The sequence below is a fragment of the Rattus norvegicus genome, chromosome 2, assembly GCF_021556685.1.
Source record: "Rattus norvegicus strain SHRSP/BbbUtx chromosome 2, alternate assembly SHRSP_T2T, whole genome shotgun sequence".
Taxonomy (NCBI): Eukaryota; Metazoa; Chordata; class Mammalia; order Rodentia; family Muridae; genus Rattus; species Rattus norvegicus.
Window position 1 is genome coordinate 197,988,816 of NC_141535.1, and position 18,093 is coordinate 198,006,908.

Below are 18,093 nucleotides of genomic sequence, written 5' to 3' on the forward strand. Positions count from 1 at the left end.
ATATTTGAGGGTCGAAGTTCTAAACCTAAGACACACCCAGAGGTGGTCCCTAAGAGGCCCAGGAACCTGATTCGACTGAATGTAAAATTGTGCCCAAGTACATTTTTCCAGGGAATATAAGTGTAACACGTGACTGTCTGAGGAGATGGGGGTGCAAGTTTGTGCAGCATGAACCCTATGGTGAGGAGAGGGGAGCATATGGCCCTCGACTCCTCCGCTGGGTCACAGATGGTAGGAGAGTAAAAGGAGGCAGCATTGTGGAAGCCACTATCTTTTGCCTTTTGAGTTTGATCCAAATTTGCTAATGAGTCTCGGATTCTTTGGACTAATTGGGTGCCACCAAAAGAGTCGATGTCACTAGACTGGGGCTTGCCAGGAACAATTGCTCACCCAGCAGACTATTGCCCGGGGCACAGAGTTGCAAGGAGAAGAGTACATCTTGGTAGAAATGCTGAAATTTGTCCAAGAACATAGAGCAAGGGAAAGGAGAGGGAAAAAAAAATCCCCAGAAGTCCTGTGGTCTTGGCTTCTTCTTGACAACTGTTCGCAGCACTGTTTATTCAAACGTGTAATAACAAGCACCACAAAACAACATGCAACATTCTCCCCATGCCCTCAATCTGCAATCCCAGAAGTAGGAGACCCACCATCAGGATGTTGATGGGAACTCATGTCTAAGAAAGGTCCTAGATGGTCATCTCCACATGGTCAGAGTCTACCAGGGCAAAGGGCAAGTTCCCCGCTTGTTGGCCTCCTGCGATAGCTAGAGAAACCAGACACCTTCTCCTAGTCCAGGCCTGACTAGACAAAGTACTGGTGCCAGCCCTGGTTGGAGAGGACATGAGTCTTATGAGGACAGAGCTGCCCTTGGCACGCAGGCTGCCCAGCCCCCTGGAGGTAATGAGGTGAACTGGTCTTTCCTCTGAGGGCAGCCATGGAGAGAAAGGCCATAGCCTAAATTAAGGCTTTTTTGGCCATAGCCAGACTCTTGCTGAAGAAAAGCCTTCTCAACCCTAGAGAGAGCTCTGGAGTAAGAGTGCTCACTGGGAGTGGACAGCTCCCTTTCTAAAGTAGTTGATGGGCCAGTTGCTACCTTAGGCCCTAAATGAGAACACTGTATCCATCACAGTTCAAATAAATTATAAATATGGACGCAGAATCCAAACACAGTTCGAGTAGAAGCTGCTCCCAGATCCCCACAGGGACTTGCTTGAAGAAAAATGGTCACCCCTTTGTTCTTTGTATATCTAAAGTTGTAGGCAAAACTCTCCCCCTTGTCCTTAAGTAACCATGAGGACAACTTAGGATAGAGAGTTTCAGATTTAGGAACATTCTCATCCTCATCAAATTTTCCCCTTCTCAAATCTTTTCTCTAAAATCTGAAACAGAAAACAAAAATTCCAAATTCTTTTACTGAAGGGCTTGGGAGCATCTGTAATGTCTGTAAATATCATACTTCTCTGTTGGGTGGGGAAATTGTAACCCAAAGAAGAAATGAATGGCCCAGAGTTAAGGATTCTGAGCCCTGGGCACCCAAGTAATACATCTTGATGTGGGTAGCATTGAGAGAGGCAAGGGGGCTGGAGAGGGTTGATCGTGTCTTAAGGACAGGTTGGCACAAGGTACATTCATCTTTGGGATTTAGGTGGGCCTGTTGCCACTATATTGGGAAATGGCTGGTTTCTTCCTTCTTCACTTTCCCTGAGCAACCCTGCCAGGGTAGATCAAGGGGTTTTGATCTAGGTAGGAGGCGGATGGCATTTACCCAGTTGGTACCCTAAGGCCTTGGGGACAAAAAGGGGATGAAGGGGGTATCAGGAAGAGGAGACACACCAAAGACAAATATGGAACTGGGTCCCGAAGTGAAGAAGCACCAATAGCATCGGGCTGCCCAGGACTGGGGAAGGGATGGGGCCTGGCTACCGTGTGGAGGTGAGAGATGAGGAGAGAGAATCCTCTTTGTTAAGATGGGAAGGACAGGTTTGAAAGAACTAGAAAAGGAGCTGGCTTGAGAAAATGAACAGACAGTAAGGGACAGGTGGGCCCGTGTATTCATGTCCTGGGATTCCTGGGCACATCAGCCTTATGGTGGTCCTTCAGGCCCTCCCAAAGCCCACAGGAATGAAAGGAAGGCCTGGGCAGGCTTTTGAAAAGATCTTAAATGCCTCATCTCCAAAAGGTTGGGGAAGGGAGAAGGGCCCACAGGTGTGGTGGGGATGGGAAAATGAAGGGGAAATGTTCCAAGCCATTCCATCTTGTTTCCGAAGTGTGAGACAAAACCAAGGCTGAGAAGGAGAAGGGTGTAAGGGGTTTCATGAATAAGTGGAGTGTAGGGCACTACTGAAAGTGTTCCAGCTGAGGGAGAGGGAGGGCTGAGGGGACAGAAAACGTATTCTGCCAGCAACTTTCCTGACTTTCTTCCTTGGTGCTGCAATAGGCAACTCTATCCTCTCCCACTGGGTCCGGGTCTCACGTGGACCCCTAGAGGGACCTTCGGTAAGGTAATGGGTCTCCCTGCTTCACACGTGGTGAGAGCTATGGACAGAGGCCAGAGAGGAGATTGGGGAGCACAGTGAGCTCTGGGAGGGCTAGAGATAGGATACAGATTAGATGACAGCTACCGAGGGATGTCACAAAGTCACTGGTGGGCCCTCCACACGGGAATCAGGGCAAGGTTGCCAGCTGACTTGCCCGAGCAAGATGCCCAACTCCAGGCAGCGGACAAGAAGCACGGAGATCCTGCCATTGGCTGCCCCAGCAGGATGAGGGATAGCCAGTGGGGGTCTGCCCAGGTTACCAACAGCTGATGCCTACCCATCCATTCTCTCAAATCTCAAAGTCCAGAGTGATGGGGTAAGGGAGGAGGAGGAAGAAGAAGGTCCTGTAGAAGCTGGAGGAGATGAGAAGGTGCTGTCCATGTCCAGTTGGGGAGTAGGCAGATGAGGGCTGCTTACTGCTTCTCCACCGCTCCCTGTTCTGCTGCACTCTCCTGGCTGGGGCCCTGGCCCTGGTCCTGGCCTTGTCCGTGCCATGGGGTCTCTTTGAACACAAACCAACAGTTTCCAGCCCACAGGAAGAAGTTGATAAAGCCAAAGAGCTACAAAAGAAATCAGGAGAGTCTGTGAGAACAGTCACGGGAGAGCTACATAAAAGTGGGGCGGGGAGGAAAAGCACGGAGAATTTGGTATAGAGACAGGACTCAAGGCTATTAAAAGATTCTTCTAGTGAAAGTGTCTAAACTCTGTCCAGAGTACTCACTCACAGTGTAGCTTGGTTACTATTCAAATCTGGCCCCGGGAATGCTAAGTAAATCAAGGAACACAAGCTTGCTTGCCTTCTTGAGATGAATGTGTCTGGAGCTGTCCAAGGTACTCCCCTAGGGCTAAAAACTAAGCAAAGGCTTTATTCAAACATCTATTGTTTTTGTTATTATTCTTTTATTTTCTCTGTGCACCTAGCCTGTTCTAGGACCCATAACCCTCTTGCCTCTGTCGGACAAGCTGTTGGTATTACAGATGTATGCCACATCAGCTCTATTAAAATATTTATTTAAAATATTTTGAAACACATAAGGGTGTTGTGGCACATGCCTTTAATCCCAGTAGAGACAGAGGCAGGTGGATCTCTGTGAGTGTGAGTCCAGCCTGGTTTATACAGAGAGTTCCAGGACAGCCAGGGCTATGTAGAGAGACCTTGTCTCAAAACACAAAACAACGATAATAAATATTAATAGTCAGGGAGAAAGATACTGATGCTTGCAGTTCACTTTTTTTTCTTTTTTCTTTTTTTCGGAGCTGGGGACTGAACCCAGGGCCTTGCGCTTCCTAGGCAAGTGCTCTACCACTGAGCCAAATCCCCAACCGCCTGCAGTCCACTTTTTAAAGCGTTTAAAAGTGGACTGAACTAGCCATGTTGGTTTACACCTTTAACTCTAGTACTTATGAGACAGAGGTAGGCAGATCCCCACGAACTGGAAGCCAGCCTGTTCTGTATAGTGAGTTCCAAGCTAGCCAGGGCTGTATAGTAAGATTTTGTCTCAAAATAACAACAATGACAATAATGGGATCAATAAACTAGGTTTGGTGAGTTGTACCTGTGTAATCGTAGCACTTAGGAAATTAAGGAAGGAAGACTGAACTTGAGGCCAGTCTGGGTCTCACAACACAAATAAAATGAAAAGCTGAGCGTAGTGGTGCAAATCAGTAAACCCAGTACACAGAGGGCTGAGGCAAAAGAACTGTGAGTTCAAAGGCAGCTTGGGTAATATACACAGACTGTCTCTCAAAAATCAAATAAAAATAGATTAAAAAATAGATAAAAGTATAGATAATGAAAGACAGATAAACGCATATAAAGCAGATGGAAAGTGACTATGTAGGCCTTCCCTGTAAATTCTTTTCAACTTTTCTGGATGATATATATATGAATTTTTTCATTTTTCTTTTATTGGATTTTTAATTTACATTTTAAATGTTATTACCTTCCCAGTTTCCCTCCAGAAACCCACTATCCCATGAAAATTTTTATAATTAAAAATTGGAGGGGCTGGAGAGATGCCTCAGCTGTTAAGAGCACTGACTGCTCTTCCAGAGGTCCTGAGTTCAATTCCCAGCAACCACATGGTGAACCACCTGTAATGAAGTCTGATGCCCTCTTCTGGTGTGTTTGAAGACAACTACCACACACACACACACACACACACACACACACACACACACACACACACACGGAAGAAAAAAACCATGTGCAGGGTTTATAAGGCTCCTTGGTGCACTAGCCATTAGGCATTTCAACTGTGGGCCATGGGAAGGTCTGGGACATTTTCTGAGGAGTTCTGAGATGAGTGAGATGATGGGACATTTGGGAAGTGTAATGCTATGGGTGTTTATTAGCTTACAGAGGTGTAGCTCAAAACTACAACGGAATGGCTAAGACTTGGATTGCCTCCCAGCCGAGCCCACCACTGCCTGCCAAAACCATTTCAGTAGAGAAGGCTAAACGGCGAGGGACGGCGTCTCCCTCATCCTAGTCCACTCACAGCCATAAACCCCTTCTGTACATGCTCCCATGGAACACACGGTCGGACAAACAAGAGAGGGCAACCACCGGGGCAGCTAAGCGTGGAAGGACGGTGAAGGAGTGACTCAGATCCGTCTCATCCATATCCTCTCAGGTCACCGTCAGATGCAGGGGTTACTAGTGTAGGTGCAGAGCATCTCGTCTCTGGGGACACCTTCCCTATTCCTCTCAGCACTGGTTAGCTAGCTGGGCAGCTGGGCTAGTGTACCATTCCCAGACCCCTCCAATGATCACAAGTCTCACCACAGAGATGTTAGCCAGCCCCATAGAGGGCGTGGCCCCAGCACTGCACACTGCCTCCTCTCCATGGCACACAGACATGGCTGCAGTCAGGCTGGATGGCCGTGTGGCCCCTTTGACATCAGTCAAGCCCTTGCCCCAGGCAGCGGCAGCAACCAGCCAAAAGAAGGTGAAAGAGACGGTCACACAGAAATCCTAAGGGGACAGAGGGAAGAAGACATTCAGAAGAGCCCGGTGAGCATCAATTACTTTTCCTTCCTCCAATCACACAAGAATCCTGAGGTCCCAAGTAAGATGTCTCTTCCCATCCTACCTGAGGACTCTGTTCAGTGCTACCAAAGGAATGCTGCCACCCAGACGACCTTGTTCCTTCCAGTAGGATTAAGGTCAGGCAACGAGCTGTCATGGCATCTATCTGCTTGGAACCCTCCCTCCTTGCGACCCAAGTTTCCTAAACTCCCCACTCTTTCCTCTCAACTCCCCTTCAATCATAATTGCTCAGACTGTAAGTAATGAAAAGGACACATTCAGAAGAGAATTGAGATCTCTAAAGCACACGTCCCATCTTGAATGCCTGGAATACAGAGGAAGTAAATGAAACAATACCAATACTATATGGCTCTCTCGGAGAGTAACTACATGTCAGGTGCTGCACATGCATACACATTCTATCCTCCTACAACACTGACACAATCATTACTTCATTTAAAGCACAGAGAGGCTGAGCAACTTGTCTAATGTCACACAGCTACTGAGAGCAAGTGCTGGGATTTGAACCCATTAGGTCAGCTCTAGAGTCTGACCTAATATAAAGACACTGTCTTGCTTTCTCTGACTGCAAACAAACCACTGAGAGGTTGTTCTATTCCACATGTAGGAATCAAGGACTCAGAGGAGCCGTTACTTTTGACCTTCCCTCCATCTCTGACTCCAGCTTTCTAACAAATGTCTCTTCCATTTATTGGTCCCGTCCCTCTGGGCCATGCTCACTCACCACCAATGGGAAGCGTTTGTTCTCCGTGTAGACTTTGTGGAAGCGCAGGTAGATGACCAGGGCAGCCATTGTATAGAAGAAGGAAAAGATGCCAAGGGTCACAAAGAACTCGGCGGGGGCAGAGAAGTCTCCCATGAGGTTCATGGTTTTGGATGTGGATTCCTCATCACAGAGAGGCATCTCATACTGGACCTGGTACAACCTAGAGGTGGTAAGGGAAGTCATGCTGAGCTAGGGCTAGCCTCTCCCACTCTGCCCAAGAAGGGTTCCTGTGCTGGGCCTCACCCTGGGGAAGGAGTCATGTAGGTAGGAACTCCTGAGGAAATCTTGCAGTCAAGAGAAGCGATACCTCAAGATTCTGCTCATTTTTTTTCTGGGACTACTGGGGATTGAACTTGTGGTCTCACACATGCTGGGTAAGTGCTTTAACAGCTGAGCTACAGTCCTAGTCCAAGATTCCATGCAAACCCCATGTCCCTCTTTGCACCTACTCCATACCCATCTGTCTAGCTAGAGTCTCTAAGTATCTCCACGGACCTTTAAGTCATAACATATATGCCATCCAACTATTTCTGGTCCCTAAGCCACTAGACAATCAGATTCAGTGAACACACAGACCCATATTAAGCAGCGGCCAAATTAAGGTTTAAGTTACCCATTCGTAGACTTGATTTAGGCCTCCCTGATTTGGCCACATTGGACAACATAAAGTGAAAAAACTGTAGCTTGTTGTGTAAAGAGATAATTAATCCAAGTTAGACAGTGAAGCGGTTTCGGACACTCTGAAAAGACGTGTTCTGTCTCCATCCTTTCCTGAACAGTCATTTCTCCTCCCCCACTAGACTTCCAAACATTCAGGGATTAGTATTCTCTTCTACTTCCTGGTCAGAAAGAACCTCCCTCTTCTTTTCCTGGCCAAGGTGTACCTCCTTGCGTTTGGGTGACATCCTTGAGCATCCCACATCTCTTGTTTAATAACTAAACTCTAATAAGCTTCCTTCCTTCAAGGCACAGAGGAATATGCAGAGAGTCAGAGAGAGCTGCCCAACTGGCCCAGACCCCAATGGCTGGATTCCTCATCACCCCTCCACCCCCCCCCCCATTCCCCAACCCCTGCCCTGTTTAAGCTGTGGTGAGCTGCCATTGTTTGAGTTTGGACTGGACCACTATAACAATGATATATCCATGTGTCACTCTGGTCAGAGTGTCTGAAAATGGCTAAAGGACAGAATGATCCAGGTCTTGTTCTATTTCTATCTAGAACAGCACACAATAAATGGTCTTTAGATTGTATGTCCTCTGAGCAGAAACAAATGAGAAGTTGATAGGAGCAGAGGAGGGAGAAAGCCCTGCTAACGTAGTGAAAGAAGGGCACTGGGTTCGAACCAATCCTTACTCACCTGAAGGGATAGCCGAACAAAACAATGATGGAGCTCACGTCCTTGGGGTCGTTGTTGCAGCGAACCAAGGCTCCCGTCTCCCCGCTGTAAGAGCCGCAGGACCCGAAGGCGAAAATAGCAAAGAGCTGAGAGAAAGTGAAGCCCCTTTGAGAATCTGAAGGTCTCTCAAAGAATCACCCTTTTACCACGGGGTGCAGGTGCTCAGTGGACACAGAGTAACAATTCCTTTTATTGAGTTCCTCCCGGTAGGGACCCTCGCTGCAGTTCTTCTCTCAACTGCAGACCTGTGTTCTCTGAACAAAGCGTTGGACAAAGTAGCCAAGTGAAGAAGGTAGACTCTGAGTGCTTCCTCAGAGGGGGGAAAAAGAGTTTCCAGATCTCTCTATTGGGCACAAATGACCTCTCTCTCTTTTTTTTTAAGATTTATTTATTTTATTTATGTAAGTACACTGTTGCTGTGTGGTCTTCAGACACACCAGAAGAGGGCATCAGATCCCATTGCAGATGGTTGTGAGCCACCAGGTAGTTGCTGGGAATTGAATTTAGGACTTCTGGAAGAATAGTCAGTGTTCTTAATCGCCGAGCCACCTCTCCAGCCCACAAATGACCGCTTAAGATAATGGCTATAATTCTGGCTTTGGAAACGTCTGTTTCAAAGCTAGATTTATTCTTTTTCTCCAAACAAGAGATCAGAAACACACACACACTCACTTTTTCTTCAAGACAGGGTTTCTCTGGGTAGTCTAGTCTGGCCTCGAACTCAGAGATTTGCCTGCCTCTGACTCCCGAGTGCTGGCATTAAACACATGTGCCACCACATCTGACCAACAGATTTCCCTTTCATCAAGTCAGATCAGCCGTGCTTGGAACATTGTTCATTTAATTTCATTTTCATTCCTCCTCGAACAGTCATAGACTCTTGCCCTTACCTTATTGCTAACTTGGAATATTTTCCTAACGCAACGGAGGTATGGAGCCAGGGAAGCTTCTACCAAGCCATCTCATGGTGCTGCCAGCCTGACTTTTCTTCCCTTCTAGCAACAGTGCTGACTGGGTGAATGTCCACAGGCCTGGCTCAAACCCAGAGACAAGTCCCCTCCACTTGCCTTTCCCATTGCTGCCTGCTCCTCTTCATAACCTGTTGCTGCTGTCACTTCCCAGTGGTAGGAAGCAGGGGCGTGTCAGACCACTTAGATTGCTTTCCTGTCCATCTTTCATCACAACTTCTGGCGTGAGTGATCTGAAAAGTCCCCAACCTATGATTCTTACGTTTCTTTCCTGGAGACCACACATTAATTAGCACAGAAAGTAAAAGCTGCATTCTCCTGCCCTACCATGATGTCCATCCAGACCGCTTCCTTCTTCCTCCTTCTCCTTCTTCTCCTCCTTCTCCTCCTCCTCCTCCTCCTTCATCTTTGTCTTCTTCGAATTATTTATTTCATGTATGTGAGTACACTGTAGCTGTCTTCAGACACACCAGAAGAGGGCATCGGATCCCATTACAGATGAACGGCTGTGAGCCACCATGTGGTTGCTGGGATTTGAACTCAGGGCCTTTGAAAAGCAGTCAGCGCTTTTCTCTGCAGAGCCACCTCTCCAGCCCCGCAGCCCGTTTTCTAAGCACTTACCATTAGCATGATACAAGTATTCTTACAAAATGGTGAATATGCTCTGTTAATGGTTTGTTTCTATCTGTTTCTCTGTGACTCAGTCAGTGTTTTGGACATTAAGTGAGAAGACAGTAATCTCTACTCCAGACTTACATCCAGTCAAGAGCAGCATTGTACATTATTTTCCTACTGCAGATTGGAGTAAAAAGAGCTCTAGATTAGGAATCAAGAAACCTGGGTCCTAGACTTGGCCCTGTAACTTATTTGCTAGGTGGCTTTGGCTCTCTGAGTCCCAGTTTCTTTATTTTTAAAATGAAGGACTTGGGGATAACTTGGAGGCTGCTTCCAGCTCTGGAATTCTTCTACCCTCTGAAGTTAGTGCTATCGGCAGAGCATGCTCTTGGCTGGGTTTAGCAACAGCTGTGCTCTGCCCCTGGGTGGTATCCAGTGCTACTGCCCTGCCTAGCATGGCCTGGCCCAGCAGAAGTCCGTGCTAGAGCCATTGACTGCTCTCTAAAGGTCATGTGTGCCCCTGTTTTCAGTAGACTTGTTCCAAACAAATGATAATTATCTATATAGGTAAAGGCACCAAGGAAAGGAGACAATCTAACTTGCCTGCAATGGCTACACAGCCTCCACCTCTGAACTAAGCTTTGAAAGCTGCAGTAGAGGACAGTTGGTTCACCTTCCTGAAAGAGCCAGAGAGAAGTCACTAGAAGCCTCTGTATCATCACCATTAACATACTCAAAGCTGGCCTTTGAGGCAGAGCAGTGACCCTTCACTATCTCTTCCTCGCAGAGACTGTCTCTTCTTCATTTGCTCTGTGGGTCTCTGATTGCCCCTAGAAGTCTTTGTCCCCTTTGGCTTCTGGGACCTAGAACAGGACACAGTGAGGGTGTCCCACTCTCGGAAGGGACAGTTGGGCTGGTGTGTTTTTATTCACTGGCTATTGGTTGGTGAGTATAAAGGAACAGGAAAAGATTCCTAACTCAGGGCAGTATGGAACCTCTTCTTCCCGGGACACTGTGGAACATCTGCCAAAAGGTGGCATTTCTCAAGTATGTACCTGTAGCAGGCACTTTAACATGAGGGACAGTGTTTGGTGGGGGATGTGTGTGGGTGTGTGTGTGGGGATTGTGCGTGTGCGTGGACACACATGTGCATGTGCATGTGTATGAGACGGGGGAGGGGCTGTCCTCTTGGAGTTTATGCCTTAGAACTATACTGATCAACATGTATGTATATACTGTCCAACCACCTATGGTTATTTATGTTACTTCAAATAAAATGAGACATAAGCTAAGATTTAGCTGCTCCGTCATACCAGCCACATAGCAAGCACTGGATAGTCACACAGAGCAAACCACTGCTCTACTGGCCAGCACAGACTGCAGAACTTTTCCATCACCTATTAAAATTCTAAGTCTCATTCCACTTCTGGAAACAGAAGAAGCCCTCTTTCTTCTGACTATGTAACGTTCTCCAAGTCATATTTAGCTAGTGTGAGAGCTGGACTTCAAGTTTACATCTTCTGAGTTTCTGTTCTGAGCTTCATTCATTCATTCATTCATTCATTCATTCATTCGAAACTAAGCATCTACCTTGTACCCTGATGCTATTGATACGGAGGTTGAGTAAGACCCTGTGGTCCCCCTAAGACTGAAGAGAAGGTCTCTTCTGTACAGTGCATGCCACAAGGGGAGAGGCAGGTGTTCTGCCCCAGGTGCAGGAGCAGAGATACCTGTCCAGCCCATTCATGGCTTCAAACCCTCTCCTTTTCTGTACCAGATTTGCTTCTGCCATAAACACATAGGGGACTAATCTGCAGGAACAAGAAGAAAAGAACTCGAAATCCCTCTCACAGGCACAAGGCTATGAGCTATCCCATTGGCCATAAAGAACAAACGCTGCATACAAATATCAAGAGCAAGGGCATTTCCAGAGTGCAGATGCTGGGAATGATCATACTCTGCCCACCTCTGCCTTTTCTGCCTCCTGCCTTTGCATCTCTTTGAATAGCCTTCCCAGTTTAAGGTTGGGGCTCCACTTTGCTGACAACTGGCTTACCGTATACACTGGTGTCAACCCAAAGGACACTAATCACCAGGGAGTTCGAGGCACAAGAACACAGGATCTTTCCCCCAGTCCTGCCTTACTATCTATTGGTGCTGTGAACTCTGACAGCATCCATTCAAACTCTCCAGCAGGAAAAAAATGTGTCAAACAAATCAAAACGAATCCCACCAATGAAATAACTCCCTTGTATTATAGCTCTCCGAATGCCCTCCCACAACGGTCATCAGCCAACATCAGGAGGGCTTACTTGGATAAAGTTAATATAATCTATTATTTGTAAGAAATTGGAATCCCATATAACTGAGTCACCTGGATTCTTTTGCACCTTGCATTCAAACTGAAGGGTTGTTGGTGACATTAGAGTAACCTCACCAAAAGGCAAGTCTTGCGGGACAGTCTACATAAGGAAAAATATTAGAGAAGGTTTGGGAATAGGAAAGAAGGGAGCACACATTTATGAAATCTTCTCACTGTGACCTTCAGGAATGGTCTATGTTCTGTAGACATTACTATCCATAATCCTTCCAGTAAACCTACAGGACATAGCATAGCATCAGATGAGGAAAATGAAGCCCATAAAGATTTCAACCCTTACCCGAGCTTTGAGGGATGAAAAGCAGAGATTGAATTTAAGTAAAAGTCCATCTAATCTTAGACTTCGTTTCTATTAATGCTAGCTTTTGGGACCAATGGGATGGCTCAGTGGGTAAAGACACTTGCCATGTATCTCTGATGAATTGGAGTTCCACCTCCAAAATCTAAGTAAGAGTGAAAAAGAAAAAACCAACTTCTTTGACCTCCATATATGGCAAGCAAATCTCTATGAGCTGGATGACAGCCTAGCCCTGTGAATTCCAGGACAACCAGGGCTACATAGAAAGACCCTGTCTTAAAAGAAAATTATAATAGATGGATGGATGGATGGACGGACAGGTAGAGTGAGTGAGTGAGTGAGCTATCTGGCTGGCCTGATATAGACAATGTAAAATTCTTGAATAGGAACTTAGGTTAGATTCATTTTGGAATCTTTTGATTAGTTTGGCTGATTTGGTAAACCAGGCTGAGATCCGCCTGCCTTTGCCTCCCGATGGCTGGGAAGTTCTGACTACAGCACTTTCTTCTCACAGGGGTTCCAGTTTAACCCTTGCCTTTGGACGGTAATGATATAAGTTTTCAGTTACCGTTAGAGTAACTACAAGCTCTATGCTTTCTGTTCTTCCTGTGGTGAGGACTGCTTTTCATGCTGGCTCCTATGTGCTTTTCTGTTCATCTGCAAAGACTCAAGCAAGTCAAACTCACACCCTGTGTTTAGGCTACCCGAGATAGCACTAAAAGCAAACCAAGGCTCCTCGTGATGCTACTTTGTGAAGCAGTGGTTCTCAACCCGCCTAACGCTGTGACCCCTTAATACAGTTCCTCATGTTGTGGTGACTCCCCAACCATAAAACTGTTTTTGTTGCTACTTCATAACTGTAATTTTATTACTGTTATGAATTATGATTTAATATCTGTGTTTCCTGATGGTCTTAGGTGAACCCTGTGAAAGGCTCATTTAACTCCAAAGGGGTCTCAACCCACAGGTGGAGAGCCACTGTGTGAATAAAGACCACTTCCAAGTCTATCCTCCAAAGACCTGATTTAGCAGTATAAGAGCAAGATAGTTCCTGTTTTGCACAACTCCTTCCCTAAAGTTGGAGACCACAGAAGTCAGAAAGGTCTTAATTCTTAGGGTATCTTTGGAAGAAGACTGAACCATTGAGCTAGGAGTCTGTGTGCAGGAATTTTGTAGGAAGTAGTGGTGAGAACGGGCAGGATTAAGGAAGGAATCTTTCTAGAATCTTCCCAGGGAAGATAAAGTCATGGTCTTTCCTATTGTTTCCCATCCCTTGACAATTTGTCACTTTCCATTAGATCTACTCCTCTGTCTTACAGAGCACTTGTTCCTCAGGACTGCTCACAGTGCCTCCTTACTTCAAAGTGCCAGTTACTTTGAAACCTTACCTTTCCTATTCGGTCCCCTCTGGTACTCAAGTCAGAACAAGGAAGGTCAAGAAGTGAAAGAGTTCAATCAACACTGGCCCCACTCTTGAGGCAGCAGAGGACATGGAAAGTCCCAGAGTTTATTTACTCTTGGGACTTGCAGGCTGGCCCGCAGCCCATGAGGGTCTCAGATACCAAGAGACAATCCCAAATGCACTCCAGATCTGATGATTTCCATCCAAACCACAATTACTTAGGATTTGGTGACATCGTGCTAAGTCCTATCTCCTGTGAATTCAAAGTCCTCTTGGGTATTCATGGTAAATTGGTCCCTAGCGGAATCCAGTGCTGAGGGCACATTAATAACTTCGTACAGAGTTTGGTATATGGCTGGTCTAACAAAACCTTTTCTGCAAGAATACACAAAATGTTCCCCAAGTTTTTATGATTTGAAAAACTAACTGTATCTGTCTATGTTCCTAATTTATGGAGAACTTGGGTGCTGGTCTAAGAAAGAGGGCTTACCAATGTCTCCAAGTACCAGTGAAACCATACAGTGTTCCCACTAGACTAAAGAAGGGGAAACTGAGGACCTGGGCAGGTCACAGGGTAAATTCAATGTTGAGCTATACTCTAGTATGCTGACAGGTTTGATCCATGTTTGACTAATGCTGGAAACCAGTGTCAAGAGAAGTGGCTTGCCCAAGGTCACAGAGCTGAGAAAGGTAAATCTAGGCTTGCAACCTACCCTTTCACCTTCCCAGTTTTGTGTTCTTTATGCTAGCTGCCACATTTTTCTTCTGTCTTAATTGTTTTTTATTTAATCATTGGGTTGGGAAACTGTTCATTCATTCATTCATCCACTTCTTTACTTGGTTACAGTCTCCCAAATGACTCCACTGACTTCAGCTGGAAGTCTGTCCCCTGAGTCCACCCCCAGGATTATCCAGGTCCTAGAGGGTTCCGGGCAGGATGGTTTCTGTAACCCTCTTCCTTCTCTGGTGCCCTTCGTAGTAGCTTTGTTCTCACTGCAAAGTGGACCTTACCCTCCTTGTCCTCCTCTCCCCTCCCGCCACTGAAGAGTGGTATGTGCAGGATCAGAGTTCTGGAAAGGTTACACCCAGGTCCTCTCGTCCGAGTGAAATGTGAGCGCCCTGGGCAAAGGCGCCTTGCACATAGAAGGTCCGAATCCGGGACTCCGCATGCCTGGCTCCTCTCCCTCCTTCCACCGAGCGCTGGAGCAGCAGCCCTGGTCCTCCCCTCCCCCGCCCACCTGTCGCTATCCCCCACCCTTCCGCGGTGGCTGGGCCTGCTGCATCTCCCTAGCCTCCTCCGGGGCCACATTGCTTCTGGTCCGCGTCACAATCCAGGCTCCCGAAATAGCCCGGGGTTAGGGCCGACTCACCCACTGGAGAACTTTGATGAAGCCCAGCGGCTCCTCCAGGCGCTGCCAGCGCAGCCCCAGGAGCAGGCGGTCCACCTGCAGAGACAAAGCCAGCTGACGGTCAAGGCGGAGGGCCCGGAGGGAAAACATGGGTGCCCCTCTACTCACGTTGGGGGGCGGGGAAGGCGGAATCGGACACACGCGGGACAATTAGGTGGACAGGGGCTAGCGAGATTCCACGGGTTAGGCACTCCAGGCGTACCTGCTGGCGCGGAGACTTGTCCGAGGTGCGGCCGGGGCTCTCCGTCGAGGACATGCTGGCGCGTCGGGGCGCAGTGCGGGGGTTCGACTCCCTGGCCGGGAGGCTGCGGGGCGCGCGGGGGCGCTGGGGGCGGCGGGCTCGCGGCCGTGGGCAGGCCGGGCTCCAGGCTGGCGGGCTGGGTCGTGGGGGCGCTGCTGCTCGCGCTCTCGGAGGCTCTGTCCGCCGCGCTGCCCCGCCGGCTGCAGAAAACCCCCGAGTCCGATTCAAACTCCTGTCAAACTCGCTGGCAGACTTGGCAGTCGAGTCACGTGGCGTGCGATCGCGAACCTGCTCCCGCCCCTTGCTCTCTCCTTTTTCCGCGGGTAGAGCGCCTTAAAGGGACCCATGGAGCCTGCTAGCCGTCGGGCTGCCAGAAGGCTCCGGGTTTTTCCCAGAAGCTTCCAGGATGAGTCCCCACTGAAATAGCTCAGGGCTCCAACACCACGGCCAAGGTCCCAGGAACCTACACGGGATGCGTGGGCTCTAGTGCAGCTTTCCCGGTTTTCCTAGGTTCTGGGGAAGGGTTTTTCTTCTTTTACATACCGTAATGACTAGAGCACACAATTTTCCTAAGGCACCCTTAGTGCTTCTGCTGCTGTAATAACGGTGCTCCACCAGTCAGAACAGACAAAGAACTGAACTATATAGCCTTTTACTCAGCATCTGAACGGGTTTTACTTTTTAACAACAAACGGCATTTGGATGTTAATGAATTTTAAAGTTATCAAACTTTAAAAAGTAAGAATTCGATCTCCTTTTAATCGCGAACACTATTTCAATGAGAATGAAGTCTCCCAGGAACCGAGAAAGCGGAGATTAGAGTTTGTATTGAAAACTAGGCAAAGTTGCCTTTTCATTGCCTTTGAATGGGCCTCATTTACGAAAAGTGTTACGTGGGAGCCGGAAGTGAGCAGTTGTATTACACATTAGGTTTACAAAGAGTGTTCCCGAAGTAGTAAAAGATGACTTCATTTAACCAAAGAAACCGAATAAACCAATGGGCAGACAGACCCAGGAGGGGACCAGCCTCCCTCCTTTGCTCTTAACTCTCATCCATCAAAGTCATTCTTTGATGATTTACCACGATCCTTCCAGCATTTCAAAACCAATGCTTTTTGATTAAACGTTCTGCTGTTATTTATACAATTCAGTCATTGAATAGATGTCTTCCCAAACCTGGCCATGAGTGGGTGGGGCAACCAGCTAAGGCTGGGACTGAAGGAAACCTCTGCCGTGGAGTTACATGCAGATTTGGGCTAAAAGAGTCCACAGATATGCCGTGAATAAATCATGGGAACAGGAGAAATGGTTCAGCAGTCAGGAACATTGCTTTCTCAGAGAGCCAGGGTTTGGTTCCTGGAACTCATATGGCAACTCAGAATCATCTGCAATTCCAGTTCTAGGCTAGCCATGGCTCCATCTGGCCTCTGGGCACCAGGCTCGCACACCAGATATACCTATGTACAGCAGGCAAACATTCATACAGTAAGGCTCAATACTTATTCTGTTGTTCTGTTATTCTTAGATTCAAAAAGTTATTCTGTTGTCTTAGATTCCTGTTCTACAGTCATTTCTGTGCTGAGGTGTAAATGCCCAAACCACCCAGATATGAAATAATATATATTCCTGCTAGGCAGTGGTGGATACACCTTTAGTTCCAGCACATGGGAGGCAGAGACAGGCAGACTCTGAGTTCGAGGCCAGCCTGGTCTACACAGTGAGTTTCAGGATGGTCAGGACAGACTGACACAGAGAAACCCTATCTTGAAACCAAATAACAGTAATAATAAGAACAATAAGGATAAATAATGCATATTACCAACATCCAGTGACCAGCCTTGTTTGCCTCAAGTCCATCGTTCTTCTGTCCTGTGTATCAGCCCCCCAACCCCCAATCACACTATGTCTAGGAGCAGCACAGAGATAGCACACCATCATATTTTCAAACTGTTCGAAACTTTATTCCATTAATATCACGGTGCTTTGACTTGCTTTTGTTTTGTGACTATCATCTGTCCCGATACATATAGCTTTAGTTTTTGGAGGGAGGAGGTTGTTTTTGGTTTTGTTTTTTCATTTTAGTTGTAGAGAATTCAACCACAGACATGAGCAGAGTATTTCCCTACTCACATATTCGCCAGTGTGTGAGTTCGTTTCAGAAAGTCCACTCTTTAAACGCACTGTTATTCCATGTGTGCCTACCTTCTTGTACATGTTTTTTACACTGCACTGAGTTTTCAACAATGTGTGTGTGTGTGCCCACTCAAGTGTGCATGTGTACATATGTCCAAACACATACCTTGGTTGTATAAACGGAACCAGGACTGACAAAATGGCTTGAGGGGGTGAAAGCACCTGCCAGTCAAACATGATGATCTGAGTTCAATCCCTGGAATCCACAGCTGAAGGAAAGAGATCAGACTCTCACAAAAGACACACAGACCAGAAATGAACACAGTTTTAAAGGTAACCTGAGGGCTGGAGAGATGACTCAGTGGTTAAGGGCACCAACTGCTCTTCCAGAGGTCCTGAGTTCAAATCCCAGCAACCACATGGTGACTCACAACCATCTGTAATGGGAACCGATGCCCTCTTCTGGTGTGTCTGAAGAGAGCAACGGGGTACTTACATATAATAAATAAATAATTTTTTGAAAAAGTAACCTGAAACAAAGATTTTGCAAAACTCATATTTTTCTATCCTATTTCATTAAATTCCAGTTGCCTACAGGCAAATTTAAGTTTATGGAGCCTAAAGTCATTGAAAGACTTTTTTCCCCCTCTAAATTATTATCTTGTTGTAAAGTTATTTCTAAAAGGTTTTTTTATGTGCATCCATGCATGGGTGTGTTTGTGACAGATCGACTGTATGGCTATCAGAGGACAACTTGCAGGGACTTCCCCCTTCCACCATGGGGGTCCTAGGAATCAAACTCAGCCATCAGGTTTGGTAGCAAAGTGCCTTTCCCTGCTGAACCATTTGTCTGGCCCACAAAATTCAAATACGAAGCCTGGCCGGGCCTCATTAC

General features: G+C 47.0%; 1 protein-coding gene across 1 annotated transcript; it reads right to left on the bottom strand.

Annotated features, from left to right (window-relative positions):
- Window positions 1-524: 524 nt before the first annotated feature.
- On the bottom strand, window positions 525-15,262 carry Sypl2 (synaptophysin-like 2). Its single transcript, NM_001108563.1, is given in 6 exon segments — window positions 525-3,097; window positions 5,323-5,514; window positions 6,314-6,515; window positions 7,714-7,838; window positions 14,786-14,860; window positions 15,027-15,262. Coding segments are annotated over 6 exon segments (795 nt in total). The 5' UTR covers window positions 15,081-15,262; the 3' UTR covers window positions 525-2,950.
- Between the last annotated feature and the right edge of the window lie 2,831 nt (window positions 15,263-18,093).